We start from the raw sequence: 21,758 nt of genomic DNA, 5'->3' as shown, positions 1-21,758 counted from the left end.
TTAATATTTTCACACTATTTTCTTGTCCCCAGATATTTTCAAGTTTACAGAGAGTCAGAATTTCATTCCCAAATGATAGATTTTTGAAGGAAGAATATCCAGTATATGGCTAGTTCGTGCGTCATGATACAGGTTTAAATTGCTCCTTGACTACGGAGCAGCCATGATTACCACAGCTTCATATGTCACCCTTTGTGACAACTTTGATTTGTGTATTATTAAACTATGCAATTACAATCTGATACTGCCATCTGTTTTACGTCAGAACAATCAAGTTCAGCCAGACTAGAAATAGCAATGCTTCATGTTAATAGTTATAAAACCATGAAACAGTCTGTGTAAGTCCCATTGATCCTAACTTGTCCCCAACCTTCAGTCTGAACGGGCTTTAAGATATGAGGATGACATTAATATATTGTAAATCTAGAAAATTGCTACAAATCTGTATATATTGACATTGATCATCTTAAAAATGAGTAATTTTGTTTGACATGATTGATTGGATGTTTTTACCCCTTTTTGGGGAATATGGACAGCCATCTACCCAGGGCTATTTAAATAAAATGGAATAATTAATAATGTAAATAAAACACAAAATTGCATAGTATCAGCCTATTTAGAGATATATTTTTTACAGAGTGGTTAAGACCTTTTTACAATAGCAGTCATGAGTTTGGCTGTCTGTTCATGTTTCTTAAATTAAGTAATATACATTTTTCAGTTTCTTTTGAATGGTCATTATAACTTATTTTATGTTTTGTTGTAGTTTGAGGTCTGAAATCAGTGGTCAAATGTTATCATGTGACCTATCATGTGACCTTTGTTGTCAGCAGATGAACCTGAAGTGACAAGTGTCTGTTTAACATTACCTTCTGTACTAAAATATATTTTTGTGTTTTTTGTATGTGGTGTGTACATTATAAAATGCTTTACTTTACTATGCAATGAGATTGATGTCGTTTAAAAAAAAAAAAAAAAAAAAAAAGACATATTGCTGGACAAAGGACATATTTACCTTGCAGCATTTTTTTCTTTTTCACTCCAATGCATTTAAACTGGACGATCTTCCTCTAAAATGCCCTGGGATGAGAGGATGATAAAATAAATGCTTACCCATTTATTTGTTAGGATCTAAAGTGAAGCTGGAACGATTGCAGTAAAGCTGAAAAGCACTTTAATGCCATTGTGATGGTCATATTTCCCTCAAGTCACAAAGGGATACGACAGAGTTATTGTTCTGGAAACACAATTGAAATAGATATAAAATACCTTCTTTTTTCTTTTCTTTCTTTTTCTTTGTGTGATGTGGGCTCCCACCTACTGGTCAGATTGTAGTGTCTTATATATATTTTAGGCAGAAGTTTGAATTAAACTACACTGACTAATGCAATGTGGTCCAAGACTTGTGTCTGTAAACACAGAAATATAAATGCATTCCAAGGGGGCTAAAAATTAAATATATCACCAAGGAACCAGACACTTCAACAAAATCCGGTCCCAAAATTAGGTCACATGATAATGATAGAAAGGCTTGGTGACTGAGTCCACAGCCAGATCTCAACAGGTCACACAAACTGATGACCGTGTCAACCATCTGTCTTATTTTTCTATTAGCACTGTTTAAACTTAACCCAATCTGAACCCCCTCTCTCCTGTTTCTAACCCTCCAAACCTTTTGCTCCTCTCCCTCTCAACATCCTCCCTGATAACTGCTCATTGTCCAGCAGGAGCCATAAAACAACGCAGGCCAGGCCATATTCTGTGTAATAATTAACACTGCCAGTTCTCTGCTTTTTTCCAGAGGGCTTGCCATGTATAACTCACCACAGTTGTATGTATAAGGATTGTTTCCTGTTTTCCCGAAGCTACTGACTTGCATGCCAAGCTGCCTGTGCAAATAGCTACTCTCATCTTCCATCTTTTTGGCCAACATTTTCCTCAAGATCAGCATTTTACAGCCATCTCCAAATGATCTTTAATGAACATGAATGCACTAATTGGGAAGATAAACTTGGTAGATGGAAATTTATACACTAAGAACACATTATTTGTATGATTTTTAAAGCCCTGTACCTTCAAAGATTCCTTAATGCAACTATTTGAAATGGTTTCTTAATTTATAACCAATCTGTAGTTTTTTTTTAATCCCCTCACTAAACATTTCAGTTGAATTATTGTTAGTAATTTTTGTAGCAAAAAACATTTTCTAATCTAAATGTAATATTCCAAAGCAGACCCGTAGGCTACGTTAACAAATCGGAGAACAATTGAACTTGTCTCTCTTATCTATACGTCTGTCTGTCTGTCTGTCTTGTGTATTGAGTTCGTTGCTCTCTAATCCTGACGCTCGTGCTTTTCTGCACTTTGCAGAAAACAGCCAAGATGGAGGAATTCATGCCGACTTAATATATGACAGACCATATGACTATAGCTCGGCGCCTGAAATCGTGACGGTAGACCGTAATGCCAAGTATGAGTTCTCAACCTTAGAAAGGGGGGTTCCACAAGGGTATCCATTGAGGGAACTACAGGAAGATAAAATGCAGTATTTGCAGGTATATTTTCTATTGATTTTCTTCATTTCCTTTACTTGATCAATTGAACTATTTAAAAATGACACTGTGCATGGTGAAATGGCCTTGTCGGCCTTTACAGTATCTTGCTAGAATTTTCTGGAATCATCAGACATTTTGTGATGCTATATCTCCCAGATTTGCCTCAGATATTTTTTGTATTATTATATTTTTTTTTACATTAATCAAAAATACACTCTTGCTGACTAATGTTTGGTAAATATGACCATCGGCAGTCCCATCAACATGTTAGACGTGCTTTATTTATCAACTAAAGTGTCCTAGCCATGGACCTACGTGCAATTGACTTTATTTTGTAAGAGGGTAAGGGTTTAGTAACTGACTTGCCTTCTACATTTCAGGAATCCCTCAAGGTTTCAGGAAAGCACTATAAACATTTGCTCATGTTCTGCCCAAAAGCATTGTGTCCATTGGATCCAGCATCCATTCCAGTCAGATGCAGAGCGTTGAAATGCTCCTTTTCAGCCTGCATTTACACCAAAGCCTTCGTTCTAACATGCAGCCTTCCAGGACAATTCTACAAAACCTTATTTGATTTAACTATGTAAACCTCTGAATCCAATATTTGATCAATATCCATGAAAATGATTGATTAAAGCAGTGATGATGATGATCTTGCTCGACTTGGCCTGGAAGGCTGTGATGAAGATATGTAACTTCAGATTCAACTGATGCAACCCACGCAATATTAACTATTACAAAGCATCTTAACACTGTGTCATCTTTGTCAGAAACAATTCAACAAGGGCTTAAGTCTTCTCAATACAGCCTGCAGCTTTCTTATTGAATCTCCAAAAAAAAAAGAAAGAAATTGTTAAACACCCCAGACGTCCACTATTACAATAGACAGATAGATCTTACAGGATTGGGTCTTTATTCAATTTGACTTGTACAAAGCCTTGAAACAGAGATGTATACAGTAGCTATCATTTCATCAGACCAACTCATTACTCCATCCATTGTTCTTGTGTCCAATACATCATATGACTGTAAAGTAACATTTAGCTGTGTTAGTTCTCGCTGTACAAGTGTGATTGTGAAACAAATATGGTGCTTTTTGTTTGTGTTTGTTTTCAATTTCAGGAGAACTGGTTAAAGTGTCATCCAGTCACATTGTTTTTGTTGCTGCTGTAAGGCCCAATTAGACCACGAACCAACAAAACCCTTCAAATCATTATTGAGTAGCACCTCCATTTGAGAATTGCTATGGTACTTCTCAAGTGGTTTGTTTGCAGAATAAAGCCTATTTGGCTTTATTGGCTTGTGTGAGTCTCTGTCTCTCTTCATTCTGCATCTTTATTCATTCTTATGCTTGTGCTGCCCTCTGCTGTCCCGCCCTCTCACCTAACATTCAATGCTACTGTATCGTCTGCTGTCTCATTTCTCTGTATTTACTAAAACCCACCACAGGGGGGCAGGCTGGTATCAATCTTGTGGCTCTTGACGTCACCCTGACAAACCCTCTCTCTCTTGCATAGTTGTCAGAACAGAATGGAATGTGAGTATAACACGTAGGCAACTTTTCACCTTTTGAAGTTTTCATCTCCAAATAATAGTGGAGGTGAATACTAGTCCAGCTATAAACATGTTGATGTTTGTTAAAAATGTTCATACATGTCTGAGGGACTAATTAAAGTTAAAATTGCACGTAACCTCTTGGACAAACCACTTGTATGTGCTGCATGTAGGATTTACACTAACACTGCAGCTGAATCAGCTGTATTAATAAACAATTAATTCTGAAACTAACCCTAAAAAAAGACCACTAAGCCAACCTAAATATTTACTCAAATTAGTTAATTTGGGACTACTACAAATCGGAGTTATACTAAAATTTTAATGTACTAACATAGGGCTGGGCGATAAGACTAAAATCTTCTATATAAATACAGATAATTTCCTATCTCAATAACACATATATATATATTCTATAAATAAACAGTCCATATGAAATAACCACATGGAAAAGCCTTTTAAGTATTTTCAAATTTAATTAAGAACTTTAGTGCAAAATGATTCAAGTGAAATCGGAGAGAAAATATGGATATAGATTGTCTAAGAAATTTGAGTTAATATGTGCGTTATTGTGTATCGTGATATCTCGATATATGATTCATTGACACAATTAAAAGATGGATAAGTTACCATATTGAAATATCGCCCAGCCCCATACTATCACATGGCATTGACAGCCATATAACCTTAAAGAATCCTACATGTAAAATCCTTTTGATTGATAATGTAGGTTTATTAATACTATCTACAATAATGTTATGTACAATGTTGCTTATTTAACACAAACATGTTGATGTGTGTTGACATACCAGCTGTTCTGTGTTGCTGTAGGTGAGTGAATGACGGTTATTTATACACTGAAGGGTTTGGTCTGTGTGTTGCGTCCAGGTGCCCCCTACAAGAAGATACTCCCACGACGAAACCGACATGTGGACCAGCGACCGGATCCCCTCATACCTTCAGCGATGGGGCTCCACCGAGGACATGATAGTGACTGCCCACTACAGCTCCACCTTGCCGCGCCGCGAGAGGCGCAGGAGCAGCCTGGTCTCCTACCACGAGGAGAGCCACCATCACCATCACCCGCACCGCAAGCGGCGACGCTCTGAGGACAGTATGCACAACCTCAAGCACCTGCCACGGGTGGTATGTGGCGGGGAGCACTATGAGGACGAACTGCGGTGTTTTAGCCGCGATGAGGTGATCAACTTTATAGATGAGACGCCGCTGCCGAGCCCCAGGAAGAGCCCACGGCGCACATCCACCATCTCACTCATTCCCAATGTGTATGAACAGCACACAGTCCTCCTCCCTCACTTCCCGCTCACAGACTTCGAGCGAGAGCCTCAAGCTCTCAGGCGGGTCTCTGAACACAAACGGAGCAGCAGTCGGGACAACACCCCCGAGGGTTCTCCCAAACCAGACAGACCTGCTGGGAAGAAGAGCCCCGGGGCTTGTGGCTCTGGTAAAGGCTGCCGGGAGCGCATGCGAGACGGGACACAGCAGCGTGAAGTGAGCTCACCCGGGCGCAGCCAACAGACTCAAGGGCACTCTGCCTGCAGGCCCAGGACAGGTGGTGGAGCCAGGGCTGGTGCTGGAGCTGACTGGAGGCATCAGAAGCACCTGAACAAGGGTGAAAGTAAAGAAAGCACAAACAGTTTTGTAAGCACACCCTCGGCATCATCCTTGGGATACATCACCTTTCACTCTGATTCTGTCGGCTCTACCACCTAAAAGCAAAGCTTTCCCTCGATTAATATCAATATTATTACTGGAGTTATTATCAGAATGAAAACCACTGGAATATTGGTGGTCAGGGGAAAGTTGTTTGTCCTTTTTACTTGTGCCACTATTCTGTTTTACTATATAAACCACCAATAAACATCTGTTATACTGAATGGCCTTGGGGAGCTTTGGACATCATTTCTGAACGGGCCTAATGTTGATTTCTTATGTAGGTTGGTGAAAAAGGTTGGGTGGTCCTGTTATTGAGCTTTCACATCACAAAATATTCACTGAGGACACTTTTTGTTTCCAGCACTGACACAAATGAACTTTTTTTTTTTTTAACGTGAACATTCTCACCTTGTTTTTGCTGTTCGATGTTGTTTCTTATAAACTGCTCAAAGAATTGAAGGAGATAGTTGTTAGGGTGGTGTTTTTTTCTTTCCTTTTTTGCACTTAACAATTTAAAAAACTCATTGTATTTTGTTTTGCCTTTAATGGCCGTGTGTTTATGTTGTATGAACACATTTGCTTTTAAACCAAACCTTCCTGACTATTGTCCATGTACCTTGAGATTGATCTAATGATATGACACAGTATACATGTTTATATTATTTTGATCATGATGTACAACTTTTCTATTTACATTATTATTCACATCACATGAAAAGCTTTTCTTTTCAAACACCCTATGTGGACGAAAACAGAGTGGTATTCCCAAACTCTTTAATGCCTAATAGTTTTACAGTTACTGTGTGAGATATTGAGATATAACGTGAAGACCCCTAAATTCTTAATGAAAATGTGAAGTCAGTTTTTAGAGAAGATTGACATGTTATGTATATATGAAGGATATTGGATTAATGGTTTTGGTGTTTATTTTTGTTTAATGAGACTTTTGCTTGGAACATATCCTCCTAATTCTTATTATTCCAATGTTTGTGTTAACTTTGAAAAACACAATATTTTATAATTCCATATAGAACATCAGACGGCTTAAAAAGGTGCTTTGTCGCCATCAGCTGACCATGTCAGCCTCACCTCTTAGTTGTTTTCAGCAACTTGTTAGAAAGCACCAATAATATTTTTTTAAGTTGCTCTCAAAGAAGGAACCTCTATAAGATGTTAACATGTCCAAAAGTTACATAATCTCAGCGTTGAAGCTGACTGGATGTGTCTTAATTTGAATTGGGTTTTTGTACCTAAACCCATAAAGATATTGAACAAATCAGAAATATTGGGAATAGAATGAAAATAACTGCAAATTAACACTTTATCGTAAGTTCCAACAAAAAGAAGACATTACATTTAATGTGTTACCTCATAATATGCATAATGACGACTAAAGGTTCTGCTATGGGAGAGTTTTTTGAGTGTAAAGAGACTTTTTTTAAACACCTGCTTGATTTTAGCCCCATGTAGTAATGTACATTAAATGTAAGCATCCCTGAAGCCTCAAATAAGAATACTGTGGGAAAATTGAAGCTCTGATTCATTAACGTTCTATAAATATACATATTTGGAGAGATAATGTGATTATTTAATGCCATAGCAAAGTATTAAAGGTAAAGGACAAAAATAGTGACTAAACAAAGCCCACTGTTAAAATGTTGACGAGTGTGAACTTGACAAATAAAAGCAGAACCCGGTTTGGGCTTCACGCCTAACATGAATGTATTTGGACTTTAGGTTTAAGCTTCTGAAGAAATTATAAAGAGTATAAGAACAACATGAAATGAAAATGTCCCCTTTTACAGCATTATTAGCTGTGAACGTCTTTGCTATTACAATCCAAGTAATAAAGTTTGGCACATGTTTTCACTCATCTGCGGTCAGATGTTTAGTTTCAATTCTCATGTATTAGTGTACCTCTCACTCATTGCAGCCTATTCCATTGGACTGAGTTATTCTTTTTAGCTGAAATGTATCTTTCTTTGGAAGCATAACCTCACATTACCCTGTCAAACTTTGCTGTCATAGATTTTTGCATTTTGTTGTGTTTACAATATTGAAGTATAATTTTGTAACATATTCAAAGATTTATGACTCAAATATGAATGATGTTAGTTGTTATGATTTTCTTGTTCAGATGATGACTTTGTTAAAAAGATATGACTGATTAAATTCACAAGATGATGCTTCAGAGTGTGTTTTTAAAGTTGCAGGAGTTGCATTTTTCCTTTTTACTCTTTTTCTTGTAGAGCAGCAATAAAGTATCATTTTTCTATTTAACAACATGGCGACATAAAAGTGAAGTCCAAAAAGTTCCTCAGAAAATCTATTTAAATATAGTTTAAAACTAAATCTTAACGGAGCAGCACATTTTCTGTATTTGCCTTGAACACTTAAAAATAAGTAAATATTATATGATAAAGGAATCTGCTTTGATTTCTCTTTCATAAAACTCGCACCTAAACACAAAGTTAGTTATTTTTGTCAGCTGAAGAGAAAGGGGAACTTCACTGCATGCTATGTTTTTTGTAGTCATTCCTTATGAGGATTTTACAAAGAAAGCGTTGAACAATGGGGACTGATCCCTTGGTGTTCAAACGAAACGCAGTTAAGAAAAAACTTGATGAAGCGCCCTCCAGAGTCAGCTTCCAGTGAAGAAAATAAGTTGTAGTAATGGGTGCTGTTCAAATGGAGAAAATGTGATGCAGTACCCTCTAGGGCACCCTTCCAGTGGAGAAAACCTGATGCAGAGCCATATCTGCCAGCCTCAAATGGGGTTGTTTACTTTTTGCAAGAGACCATTTGGAAATGGCAACTCCCTCACACAAGTGGACATTATCTGACTGCGCCGAGTTCACAAGTTGTGACATGTTTGCTCAGGTTTTCAGATATGGAATTGCATTTGGAGGGGGATGGTAAGTTAATATTATACTTGTAGTTGAAGAGTTTTCCTTCATATTGTTATAGTCAGTGGTGAAATGTAACTAAGTACATGTGCTCAAGTACTGTACTCAAAAATGTAAACCTCATAACACAGTGTGGTATTTGTACTTCTACTCAAGTAAAGGATCTGAATACTTTTTCCACCATTGGTTATAGTTTAAGGAAAATGTTGATGTTCTAAAAGGGCATCTTCTCTTCTCTGTTATTATGCCTTTGCATTTATTGCATTATGTTACCCACTCATTGGCTTTGGTCTTGTACTTGTATTTCCATGTCTGAAATGGACATTTTCTGCCATAAGTATACCCTTGTGAAATAAATCGCTGTTTATACATTTTTACAGAGCTGTAAGTTAAGTACTAACATTTGTGAAGCGGTGCTTATTCCTGCATTGTTTGTTTATATATTACCAGTCCTGGAAGCCTCCTATCTCCTCCCTCCTCTCTCCTCCCCCTATCTTCTATCTCCTATATCCTCGACTCCTCCAAGCGGATGTAAGTGTCCCACTTCAACATGGCGGGCTTCGATTGATTTCCGACTCAGGTGAGGGAGGAGAAAAGAGTCGAGGAAGGATTTTAAGATGAATTAATTGTGTATTGTTGATTAATACATTGAGGAAACCTTTAAAATTAAATGATCTGACTCCAACACAAAATCCTCACCTATTTCTCTGTGCCGATCGTTTGATGGGGAATGATGAGCAGGAGATGTCAAGAAATGTGCAGTTACAGAATATCGGGGTTCAAACCAACCACACTTCGCTGACATGAAATTACATTACATTACAGTTCTACGACCTCACAGAGAGCCATGGGGACCCGGTTTTGGATATCCACTGACGTTACCAAATAGGCCAAGGTACTTCGCCCGATAAAGGGTTAATCATAGTTTTAAACATAGACTGCATATAAACAAGGTTTTAAAACAATATTAGCACATGATCATTGTAGCAAAGCATCTTACATGATTAATCTATAAATGCAGAGAGAGGTTACATACACAGTTACGTCAATCAGATAGTGACCCTTATCCACAAAGACAGACAACAGAGACAGAATAACAGATTATTTCTAACAGTACACACCTTTTCATGTCCTAAACTCGAGTTTAGTAGTCCCATGGTAGATGTTACGGTTGGAGGTGTGTTGTGTTTGTTTTTTCTTTTGTTTTCTTGCTTCCCTATGGATCCGCCTCCTGCTCCTCCCAGTGGCTGTGTTTCCAGGCGCACCTGTGATCAATTGCTGATTAGGTGTTAAATAGACTGAATCCTGAGGCAGACGGGGCTGGTGGGCCATTGTCGCGCTGTGATTGTGCCGGTTGTGGAAGTGTTGGCTGTTTTAGGTGAAACCCCTGAGTGCTGCCTGGAGCTGGGGAAGGAGACCCAGTTGGTCCTTGTATTTTCGGTTTATGTCCTCAGAGTGTTTTAGCTTGAAGATATTAAGGTATTGTCGCTGTTCGTTGGATAGTAGTTTTGTGTTCGCCGTATATAAACAAATTATATTTTTCTATAACTCAGCTTGCCTGGTTTTCCCTTGTTTTTTTAATATACAACATCAATGGTTACAGTAGAACGTAACAGTAGAAAAACTTTCTGCACGTTTGTCCTCCAACGGCTGCAGCTCGTGCCCATTTGAATTGATTTTTTCACCTCTCAGACACCTGAGTCCACCACTGCTTATGGAGGTATATCATGTTTTTGTATCTGTTGTATTTACGTAATATCTATCTATTTATCAATATTTAATCAGTTCAAGTGAGGCCAGCTGTTTTTTTTTTTTTTAATGCGTTTTTCCGTCATAAAGGAGACGTGAAGACGAAGCACGTAAGCTAACGAGAATTAGCGAAAACAGTTAGCTGATTAAAGGTTTAGCTTTAGCAAACATTTACACCAAGTTTAGTTCAAAGGTAAGTATTTTGTCATATTATAAGACACACCAGTAAGAAGTATGTTTGGGACAATGTTGTCTAGCTTGCACAGCTACTTAAATTACTAATTTAACTAACATAACTAAGGTCAGTTTAAATTGACTAGCTAAACTCTAAATAGCAGTCGCTGTACTAGCGCTGTTTTTACACTCACTCAAGCTGCTATTTGTTACTTTTACTGTTTTAGCACACTGTTTAGCTGTACTTCACTTGCACCCATTCTAAACCTACTGTACACTTTCCATATCTTATTATTTTTAATTAGTGCCATTCTTGTGTGATTATTGGCTTAAACATTTTTGCAATGACAATAAAGACTTCCTATTCTATGTTTGATTCTGTATAAACATTTCCTAACGTTATTTTGATCGGTTTCGCATTTAACACAAAGCAACCCCGGAAACGCCTGCAGGCTTCTTAAGAGATTGCATTTTATGCTGCCATGCACTGACAAAGTTAATGTAAGACAAATAATGATATTTAAAACGGTATAAGACACACGTAGTCGGAGGACATAAGGCATTGTGAAGCAATAGACCCTAAAGCGTGTGCGGTTCAACGAGCAAGCAGAGTGGCGCAGCGGAAGCGTGCTGGGCCCATAACCCAGAGGTCGATGGATCGAAACCATCCTCTGCTAATGTTTTTACCATGCCAATATGTGTTTTCTTTTTCACTTCGAAGCGTATGTCATTCTACCCGAAAATAAAATGGAAGTAAGCAATACGTTTCTTATTACGTAAGTATAAATGTCGCGATAAACTCCTAACACGTTTAAAACACATCTTCCTTTCACTTGCTGTAACCAAGGCTATAACAATAATTATTCCTCCATTTTCTCACAAGTAATAATAGCTATAACGGACTGCCAACCTCGGTAACCTAATTCTGATAATTTAAGTCAAGTTTATTGTATAGGCCTACATTATATCTATAAACTTCAGACCTACAGTATGTGAGTATATATTAATTTACACTAAGCACGGGGCTGCCTTTTAGATGCAGGTGTTTCTAATCAGTTGATTGTGCACTGCAGCCCCTACTTTGTGGTGGGTGCTGTCTCTTGCCCGCAACAGTGAGCATGGACACGGCTCTTAAGTTAATTCCACGGTGTGCTGTAGGTCTAACAGGACACGTATTGTGTCAGATTCACGCTAAATTATGAGTCTTTGGTTGGGTCACTCACTGTATGTTTTAATCGCACCAGTCATTAAGTGATACCACTGTATGAGAGAATATCCAGTAGCTGTCACATATAGGACATATTTCCCATCAAAAGTGAGCAGGGAGCAGAGAGCTCTGCATCGCACTTCATCCACGTCTACTCTCTTAAGAGCGCTTGACTGGGCCCAGTCTAATGGTAATAACTTATTCTCTCCCTCCCTCCAGCTCCCAGCTCTAATATGCGTCGCTATTATAGTAGCAAACCAAAACAGTACTGAGTAGAGTTCATAGAGATTCTTAGAAAAGTTTAAGGGCATTCAGTATGAACGTCACGTGGCGTTTCCTTTCTTGGATAAAACAAACTTTTCTTGTGCCATGGGCCTCTGTTGGGCTCATTAAAAGAGTAGCTTTGACTTTGAGGGAACGGAGTATTAAAACGACTTATAGACCGGGTTTATGAGCCGGTTAGACCAGACAAAAAGATGAAATAACAAATACTTGCCATCGGATTTTAGCTGTGAGTTTAGTTGCTATTTTGAGGGTTAAAAAACAACTTGAACCAGGCAGTGTGTCTACTTTTGTGTCCCCTTTTTCACTGGGCAGCAGTGTCTTTCAGCATGGAGCCTATATCTGAAAGAGCTGTGGGCGTTTCAGCGATTCTCCTCGCTGTAAGGTGCCATCCTCTCCAGCGCTGCTCCTTAAGAAAGGACCGACACTTTATGACACCCCTGCCAAAGCAGCGGAAGAAAACTATAGGGCAATTTAAAAGGGCTGACTGGTAGACATGCTTGCTTTCTTGCGCATATGGCTTGAAATCAGTGTAGTGCAACAAGTTGTGGTTACTGCATGCTAAAGTACTGAAAACTACAAGGCGTACAAATAGGTTTCAGCATACAAATATACTACAATAAGCCTTAGCTGTGAGACCTTGCAGAATAGTTAACTTTGAGTTAGTATTTATGCGTTAAATTTTTTTTAAATGAGGGCATTACATTAGATTATGTGAGCCTATTGGTTTAGAGTTATTGTAAATTGCATTCAAATACAATTAAACTGTCAGAAGTTAACAATTATTAGCATAAACTGCATTGTTTCACATTTTTTTCTTTCTTCAAATTATAATCTTCATCCTGTCAACGTCCCCAAGTCCAGAGCAGACCATGAGAAGACAGCATGGCGTGTAATTTAAATTTAAATTAGCAGCCTGTAGCAGAAAATTGTTGTGCTGTCCGACAAGCATCTGATTTGCCCGCCACTGTTTCGGTACTTATGCGTGAAACCAGAGAAGAATGGAAGAAATGACAGTCAAAACCCCACTATCCTGGAGTTTTTTTCTCCCCATATGTCAACTATACAGAACTTTATTCAGTAACACTTTTCAAGGGTACAAATCATCGCATTTTTTATTTTTGTATGGCCAACTTATCAATAACTTTGGTGTAATAATTCTTTATTATAATTATGATATTGTATTATTGGTAGTGAAGTGAATCATTCTCTACCAGGCTACACACTTCTTTCAACACCAACAAATATTTATTTATTCAAACCAAGACATCTACCAGGGGACAATTGCCAAATTAGAGAACTAACAACAATTAAACTGATTTGGCTGTTCCACTGTTACTTGTGGTTTCATTTTAATTGTGGTATGTTTGGAAAATATTGATAACGTTTTGAGAAGATATACACTTTATCTGTCAAGAATAAATTACTTTGTCATAATCATTTGATGGAAAGAGGTAAAACATTATATTCCAACTTCATGGGAAACCTGTATAACGTTAATATAATTAACATTTCTTATTGGTCATCAGTAAAGTGTGAACTAATCACGGTCATAGTGACTTGATCAGTTATTTATGTTGAGCAAAATAAATTAATGATACAATGCAACACTTGCAATTCATGAAATAAAACATGAGTCAGTTTATTTTATGATTAAGCATAAGTGATTGTACCCTTATCATATAGTGTCTGTAAATACATTCGATGTAGAACAAAAACAGTGTGTGGCCTTTTGAAATGATCAAATGTGTAACGTGATAAATGTAAAATAATCAGTTTGACAGCTTCAGCACGAAATGTCACAGAAAGCCATAAAATTCAGGTTTTCACTCGCAAACTGTTTCTTAAAAAACAATATCTAGTTATATCTAATTTAGAGCCATCTCTTGCTATAAATGTGCCACATGGTGTACTAAACGAGCCCTTAACAAACAATCAACACGATCTTTCTTTCATCAATTTTATTAAGAAAATAAAACGTATACATTATAACTTCTAATAGCATATTGTGGTAATCTATACAGTGCAATTATAAACATTCAATCGGGCTATGATTTAGTATATCTACAGCTTCACCAAGGCCTCCATACATTGTGCTGAGTGTTTGCAGCTTCATTCCCGGAACTCTTTTCGGTGGGATTTTGTATGGGTGCTGCAGCAAGGCCGGCCTGTTTGGTTCCTGATGACCGCTGTGCGTCTTCACTGGATGAAAAAAGAGACGTGTTTGCACTCCGAGGTTTCATAGCTTTAGATTTGACCGTTTTCCTCTCCTCAGGTCCAGCTGCAGATGGAAGGAGTCTCTGCACCTCGTCATGTGCCTCAGCTGGGCCCGGGCTGCTCTCCATGGTGCTGAAGACTTCCTCTCTTCCCCGAGAGCGGCACAGTTTACTGGAGAGCTGCGATAACATCCAGCGGTCGCCTCCGTTCATGTTGTCTGCCAGCAGCAAGTATTGGTTGACGTTTGCCAGGCAGTTGCGGAAACCGGTTTGGTAATCGGACAGCTCAGAAGCAGCGGCAGTGCCTGGAAGTATTAGAAAACATCTTCAGGTAAGAAACACAAAACATACGCATTGGGTTGTGCGTAAAGCTGCTCTGATGTATCCATAAATAACCCTTATCAGTCGAGTTTTTAAATATTTGATGTGTGAGGTCATAACTTACAGCTCTGGATCTTTTGGAGGTTTCTAATATGTTTCACAGTCAGCTCCAGGATGTCGGCCTTTTCCAGTTTACGCTTTCGAATCTGGGGAAGGGAAAATACATTAGATTACAAACCTTTTCTAATAATTATTATCATCATCATTACTTCGAATTAAAAAAAAACTTTTCAAAATCCTTATGTTACACTCTGCATACTTACACTGCTGCTGTAGTAGCTCTCCAGAAGAGTTTTTAACTGGTCCAAACATTTGTTTATGCGAGCTCTTCGTTTCTTTTCCATGAGCGGTTTGGACACCTGATGTTGGGATGGGTCAAATGATTATTACACACGACAAACTTAGACTTGATCTAGATCTGTGGTATCTATTTTAATACATGCTACTTTTAATAACTTTTCATACACACCTTGTTTCCAGCGGTGGGTTTGGACTTCTCCACGCAGTCTGTTGTCGCTACCATTCTGATAGTCCTTTTCTGCTCTCCTTCAAGTAAGCGTTAATCTCTCTCCCTCTTTGACGCACGAATGAGGGAGTTGACCCTGAGTGGATTTATATAGAGACACCCACTTAACATCTCAATGCAAACAGTCCCGCCCGTCTCTTGTGCTCAAGTGAGTAACACTGGCGTCATTTGACAGCCAAAACTAACCAAAGGCTTATAGGCACCACAGAAAAGTTAAGACTGTTGCACGGCAAATATAAATTTGGAATAGATGTTTTGCAATGTCTGTACGTCCTTGTAATTATTACAAAGCCACCTTATCTTAAGTTATTTCTGTATTGAATTATTCAGTTAATTTCGCAGCCCCTGCAGATTGCAGAGGAATAGTTATATACATGTTATGCATAAAAACTTAAATTTTACTTTGGGATATAAAATACTCTCTATCTGTAGCTGCTAGAATGATTTGAGGTCGGTTAAACAAAAAACTCACAGGCACCACAAATCGAGATATATATATATATATATATATGGCATATTGCGCAAAGAGATATATTCAAGGCAAACTGCCAAGAAACAACGTGTGGGGCAAAAAGTTAAAGAGAAGCGTAAAAATCATAAACATAATGGCTAATCATAATGGTTCTGGGCATGCTGTGGGAACCATTGCCTCCTGTATTCAATCTTTTATGTGTGAGTTTCACGCCACCAGGTCGAAGGCAGCACCGTGATAATTCCCTGCGTGTCCCCACAACATTTCGATTTTCAGGTGGCCATGTTGTCAAAGTGTTACACTTGCTAAATGTTATTACAGCAGAGCAGCCTACTTAAAAAAAAAGGAAAATATGCACTTTTCTTTATACCAAATCTATAAGCACGAAAAGCACAAGAGATGTTGCAAAAGTTATGACTTAAGGATCCTTCGACTATTGTGCGTCTTTTTGTCTTCATACCAGGCGCGCTGAGGCACCGAGGAGAATCGCGGGCCGCCCCTTGTCCTCGGTCCCTCGCCTCCCGATTTTCCACACTGCGCCCTGAAAGGGGTAAAGCCTTGGGAAAGTCATACCAGCTGAAACAATGTATAGACTATAGGCTTACTGCAGTCCACTGCGCATCTTGTGCTTACACACAGGCCATCTGAAAATACTAAATGGGGGTGGATTAAATCTATAGACACCTACGGAATACCTAGGAATGCTACAGGATTTAACGCTGTCATAAATGCGAATGTGGGCATTGTATCCAATTAACTCTATGAATGTGTGACTTGAATATTTCCACAAGTTAAGGCGGAGAGTTAGTTTAGATGGTGCGATGAGAAAAACATATTCTTACATTAGGCCAAATCTTTGTGCCTCATCCGGTACAAAAAGCGTGTGTTAAAGTGACCGAGGGCCCGGGTAAATGAGGGGCATTTGTATTCAGTCTGAGCAGAGGCGCGCATGAAAAGAGGCCAGTTTATAGTAGTGCGCCATTGATCTTTTCTTTTGCTCTGCTTTGTGACCACAAACGTGTGGGCATCAAAAGATTCCCTCCACTTCTAAAGTGAGCCAGCACAGCTACTCCTCTCTTCATCCTCTCTGACTAGATAAAGCGCACTTCCTGTACAATCTGCTGTATCACTTCAACTTTGTTTTTATTAATAGCTTAAAATGGGCATGTTGAAGATTTGATTCCCACCAAAGCCGAATTCTTCACGCTGTAGCTTAAACCGCATTAACTAAATGCCAAATACCAATAAGTAGATTATTTTAGTTTATTAAAAAATGCAGAGTGTAGTCCTTTGGACAAATTAAGACTGGATTAATTGACCTCGCAGAATTAAATGAGTCTCATGTTGAATTAAAATAGACTACCATTGTAGCACATGCATGTCAGGCGTGTGTCAGAAGACACTAATTGCGTAAAATGTACCAAAACTTGCGTGCCACTTGTGGTGTTGTTTCCCCAAAGCATTTAATCGGTATGAAATTTGACCGAGGTGCTGTGGTATAAGTGAACGTTCTGGTGTCTTTTGTCCTCCCTGGACGCCACATTATCCTCGTTTTCACGCTTGGTTTTAACAGAAGACCGTGGAGCGTTGATTTCAGCATGGAGTCGTGGCATCACAACAGTCGCCTGTCTTGTTATTCTGAGCCACAGAGCACGGATTTCACCGCTGATTATTCGGTTTAATTTCAATTAGTGTTGGCTCTCTGCGGTCTGCAGTGAAAGAATGCAGTCGGGCTTTAAAACTGTTTCCCTCAAATTCCACCTGACTTCCCTCAAAAGTTTTTATGTCATCATCTATCCATAAGAATAGCGCAACGAGAAACTTGTGTCCCAAGTGGACATAATAATACAAGTGCCATTAAATGACAAGTTAAGTGTATGTTTATAAAAGGGCTCGGGCTCTCGCTTTACTTTCACTTTTCAGCCCCAGGTCATTCATTAACCCTCTCTGACCTTTGTCATGGATGTCTGCCGGCGGGGACCTGACAATGCTGCTGTAATAATTGGACTATTGGGGAACTTGTTAACAACAATTAGTGAAGCAATTATGCAATTACTGCAATAAACTTTAAATTCTTAGAGGGAAACTGAGACATTTGCAAGTCAATGATTAGGCCTATACCCTAACGGTCCAATATGCAGAATGCAGAGGTTACCTTTCATTAAGGCCTCTTCTGAAGAAAATGTAGATTATATGCACCTTTACGCATAACAATACATCACAAAGGATACTGTGTAACATACTGTGGAGATAAAATAATGCATGCACTTCATGCATTCTGATGACATCACCTACATTTAAATATTCAATAATTGATGTTGTAGGCTGCAGGTCATTGTATTTGTAGAGGATAATTAAAAAATGCCTAATACTGTAATTAATTTATCTTGTATATTATAAATGTATGCATAGGCTATACCAAGCCTGCATGACATATAATAGAATGAGCGCTGTGAAAGTATGCAAACTCAACAAAGACCCATAATTTGGCGCACAGTGAGCGGAGCAAATCGATGTACCGCCTTCCATTCAGATGGCCCCGAGGCAGCACTGGTGTGACCAAAACGCTCACTGTGTGTAACAGGGTCACGATAAAAAGGAGCAGGTACATGGACAGGTGCACTGGAAAAAATATTAGAAATACATCCAGGATTTTGTGAAAAGCCACGCGACGGACCTGTTGACGAAGCTCTGATCAAACATCAAATAGAAACGGCATCATGAATTTCTATCGACTGGCCCTCGGGTTATTTAAAGACTTCTTACTTTGGTTTGGGAACACAATGGCCGCTGTTTGCCTGTGTGTGCCGGGGTTACCGCATGAAAAGAACAGAGGTGCACATTAACATCGCTTAAGGTTTTCTCAAGGACCGAAATGAACTGACTGGAAAGTAACTTTATAACTCGCTGGAGGATGAAGCCTTTGTGGGGCTCTGAACTGAAAGACACAAGTGCCTAACAAAAGGGGAACGCCATTGTTAAACACTAAAGCGCATGGGTATTGATGCGCCTTGAATTGCAAAACATCTGCCATTTACTCCGAACCACTTGAGTAAGATTTGAATGAGAATAACTAAGCACCCTTTAGCGCACCATACTTAGCAGTGCGTAAAACAACAATTAGCCAACTAGGCATATGACCAACGTAGAAATTACGCATTTGCTCAGATTAAAAGCATATTAGATACAAACCTCAGGGAAACATTTTGACTTTCCTCTCTGTTACTATATAACCTCAGCACTGACTCCTGATGGATATGTCATCCCCTTAACCTAGCCTGTTTGTGTGCCATATTAATGTCTCCTGTTTTTTTTTTTCAAAACTGGCGTCCCTCATTGCAAAGTGTTTCTGTTTTCTTGTCTAATGTAGTCTACATCAGGGGTTCTTAGTTTGGGTTTGAAGGATTTATGACTATGACGTGCACATACAGTCCTATTGGTGAGATCGGCTCTTTACGCACAGCGTCAGCCTCTGTAGATCAAACCCACCGTCAGTTTTGAACAATAGCACGAAGACTAAAAATTAACTCAACTAATTGTCATTTCTGAAAGGGGCCCGACTGTATTGACAGCGAGTAGATGTAAAGAGATATTTAAGTCCACTAAATAATGAATTCATTTGCTCATTAACTACTCTCTATGTTAATAATCAAATCGATATTCTCAAAGATAGACCCAACAATGTGTTAGTGGCGTTTTAAATAAATTGCGATTAAATTCCAGCATAAATAAATTATAACTAATTGTAGAAATCGCACTAATGGAGACTGACGTGTAGGGAAATAAAAGGCCAGATCAGAAAAACCAGCATCCTTTACTTGAGAGGGACCTGCAGCCCATTCATCCAAGAGAAGACACTTTTAAAGGCAAATCCCATATGGCCACCAAACGCAAATAGCCTCCATTTAAAGTGCGTTTTGTTTTTGCTTTTGGCGCAAAATGAAGGACCAGTTGCTGCCTAAGTTTTTCCCAGGGTTTCCCCTTTATCTGACCAAAGTGGAAAATTGAAAGGTACAAGTGAAAGCCATGGGGCGTTCCTCCGATTTTCCTCGCTCCATATTTTGTGAAACAGAAATATGTGTCCCCTCAGCAGAAACGCTGCCTCTATCGACTTGATCAGAATAAGAAATTAAAAGAAAAATAGTAATGTGGGTGCTTGAACCGTTATTGGATAAAAAATGTTTCGACACAGAGTATCGGCAATTTCATGGTTTTTAATCGATTTTTGAAGTTTACATTAGGCCTAGTTATCACAATGTTGGGTTACTCTAATAACAACAGGCAAACATTGTTGAAAGATACACAAGTACTGAACTTGTCACAGACCGCATATTGGCGAATCCGCTGAAATTCTGCGTGACAACGTGTGTGGCGAATGTTACTCTGAAATTGGTATGAAATCGTCAATTTGTTGGTGTCAGCGTTGAGCGTTGAGGTCTCCAGGCGCGCCATATGCCATGCTAAGTGGCACTATTTACCAATTCGTTCCTAGTTTCACGGTCCGTCCTCCCCTTCCCTGCCAGGAAACTGAATAGCTACAACAAAATGGCAATTTACCCTCTGGAATTGTCACATACCCCCCGCAGCAAGGCGCTTTCCGTTTCACTTTGTGGGGCATCCCGGCCTTACTGAGCATCACAGCGTGAAACTATGACTTTGAAATGGATGCAGAAAGTGGTTGAGCATCAGTATTGTCTCAGGTCAGCGTTGCTTACACATCACTTGTATCCATGACTTAATGTTAGCAAGTAAACCTTTCAACAAAACAACAACAACAACAAAAACACGTTTGCTTCAACTCAATAAATACACTTTAGAAATTAAAATAGCCATGAAAAATACACTAATTTCAACACCACAAGTGGGTGATGGTTATCAATGGTTATTGATGGGTGACAATATAAAAACAATGTAACTGTACAGTACTCTGGTTTACTCTGGCATTAGTAATCCAATTTATACTACAATTAATATTCATACACTCTTCCTTTATAAATCCCATATTCAGAATTATTATTATTTACATTGTTGTCATATACATATTTCTTATGTCTGTTTTACATATATTTTCTTTTATATTGTAGTATAAGGCACATATCTTTACATACTTATTTCTATTTTTCCTTAGAATTTCATTATGTATTTAAATTCTAACACTAATGTAATCCAATTTTCCTCTGATAAAGTAAGTAAATAAAGTATTTCTGATTCTAACGAGAGTTAATCAAGGGGCAAGGTTGCACCCTCCTAGCAAAAATTAATAGCTTTATAAATGCCATGAGACAAGCTTCCTGGCACACATTTAAAAAAAAAAAACTTGGCTTAGTTGGATCTTTGACCAAATAATCAATAGAACAGAACATCTGGCAAATGCAACTGGGAACTAACAACTTTAGGGTCACCTGGATGCACACAGATGAACAGGCTTTACAATATCTCTGTCTGTAGTGGTGCTTAATGCCTCCAAATGAAACACTCTACAATAAATCTGTGCACATCCAGTTAGTGTCATGGCTGACAATGAGCTTGTGTATCACTCTGTAAATAAAAATGCAATTCATTACACCCAGTTTCAAGAATATTAAAGTATTTTTATAGAACAATATGATCATTATCAGGCTTTGACTTTAACATATACATTGGAGGAAAATGAAGTCATGCAACCAAAACTCTGGAGGTTGTAGATAGCAAGGCTGTGAAGTGGTGCCATCATGTGGTGAGGTTGATGTAACAGCAATCTCAAAAAAATGAACAGAGAAAAACACATTCCATTTTAATGTTTTTATTGTTTCACTCTCACTGTCAGAAAATTGTACATGAAAAATATCTGAATTGCTACTGAGGCTGAAGAGAAGTAACTTATTGTCATTAAACTTTCTGAGGTTAAATAACAACTTTAAAATATGTTAAAGCAGTAATTCACCTACAGCAAAATGTATATTGGTAATTCAACAACAATGTTGTCTTATTTTTTTTATATATATTATGTACATAGGTGCTTTATTCGTCCCCTTGGATACATTTAAGATAATTTTAAGTGTTCTATTTAATCCATATGT

At 38.4% G+C, this 21,758-nt stretch overlaps 2 protein-coding genes and 1 non-coding gene across 5 annotated transcripts in view; 2 read left to right on the top strand and 1 right to left on the bottom strand.

Annotated features, from left to right (window-relative positions):
- The window catches only part of LOC131971944 (probable G-protein coupled receptor 153), a 43,757-nt gene extending 35,785 nt beyond the window's left edge, over positions 1 to 7,972 (top strand). The window contains exons 5-7 of one of the 3 annotated variants that reach the window (XM_059333633.1): positions 1,802 to 1,831; positions 4,073 to 4,092; positions 4,998 to 7,972. In XM_059333633.1, coding sequence (XP_059189616.1) covers positions 1,802 to 1,831; positions 4,073 to 4,092; positions 4,998 to 5,843 — 896 coding nt within the window. In that variant the 3' untranslated portion in view covers positions 5,844 to 7,972. Of the gene's footprint in view, positions 1 to 1,801; positions 1,832 to 2,370; positions 2,556 to 4,072; positions 4,093 to 4,997 lie in introns of all 3 variants that reach the window. The other 2 variants (XM_059333634.1, XM_059333632.1) reach the window with 2 other exon arrangements.
- Positions 7,973 to 11,220: 3,248 nt separating this feature from the next.
- On the top strand, positions 11,221 to 11,292 carry trnam-cau (transfer RNA methionine (anticodon CAU)). The gene has a single exon. It is a non-coding gene; the product is annotated as a tRNA-Met (tRNA).
- A 2,884-nt stretch (positions 11,293 to 14,176) lies between these two features.
- Positions 14,177 to 15,224, bottom strand: her3 (hairy-related 3). Its single transcript, XM_059333034.1, has 4 exons — positions 15,171 to 15,224; positions 14,965 to 15,060; positions 14,766 to 14,847; positions 14,177 to 14,625 (listed from the first exon to the last, which is right to left on the bottom strand). Exons 1-4 carry the CDS (start codon positions 15,222 to 15,224, stop codon positions 14,177 to 14,179), a joined length of 681 nt encoding a protein of 226 aa, XP_059189017.1.
- Between the last annotated feature and the right edge of the window lie 6,534 nt (positions 15,225 to 21,758).

The sequence above is a fragment of the Centropristis striata genome, chromosome 5, assembly GCF_030273125.1.
Source record: "Centropristis striata isolate RG_2023a ecotype Rhode Island chromosome 5, C.striata_1.0, whole genome shotgun sequence".
Classification (NCBI taxonomy): domain Eukaryota; kingdom Metazoa; phylum Chordata; class Actinopteri; order Perciformes; family Serranidae; genus Centropristis; species Centropristis striata.
Note: the sequence above shows the minus strand (reverse complement) of the source record. Positions and strands in the feature narration are given on the sequence as shown.

Bases quoted from the DNA above. Each gene is read 5' to 3' on its own strand.
- her3 (XM_059333034.1), bottom strand. From the start codon at position 15,224: ATGGTAGCGACAACAGACTGCGTGGAGAAGTCCAAACCCACCGCTGGA. The intron at 14,848-14,964 runs GTAAGTATGCAG...TCCCTTCCCCAG, and splicing joins AGAGCTACTACAGCAGCAGT to ATTCGAAAGCGTAAACTGGA. The intron at 14,626-14,765 runs GTAAGTTATGAC...TAATACTTCCAG, and splicing joins CCTCCAAAAGATCCAGAGCT to GCACTGCCGCTGCTTCTGAG.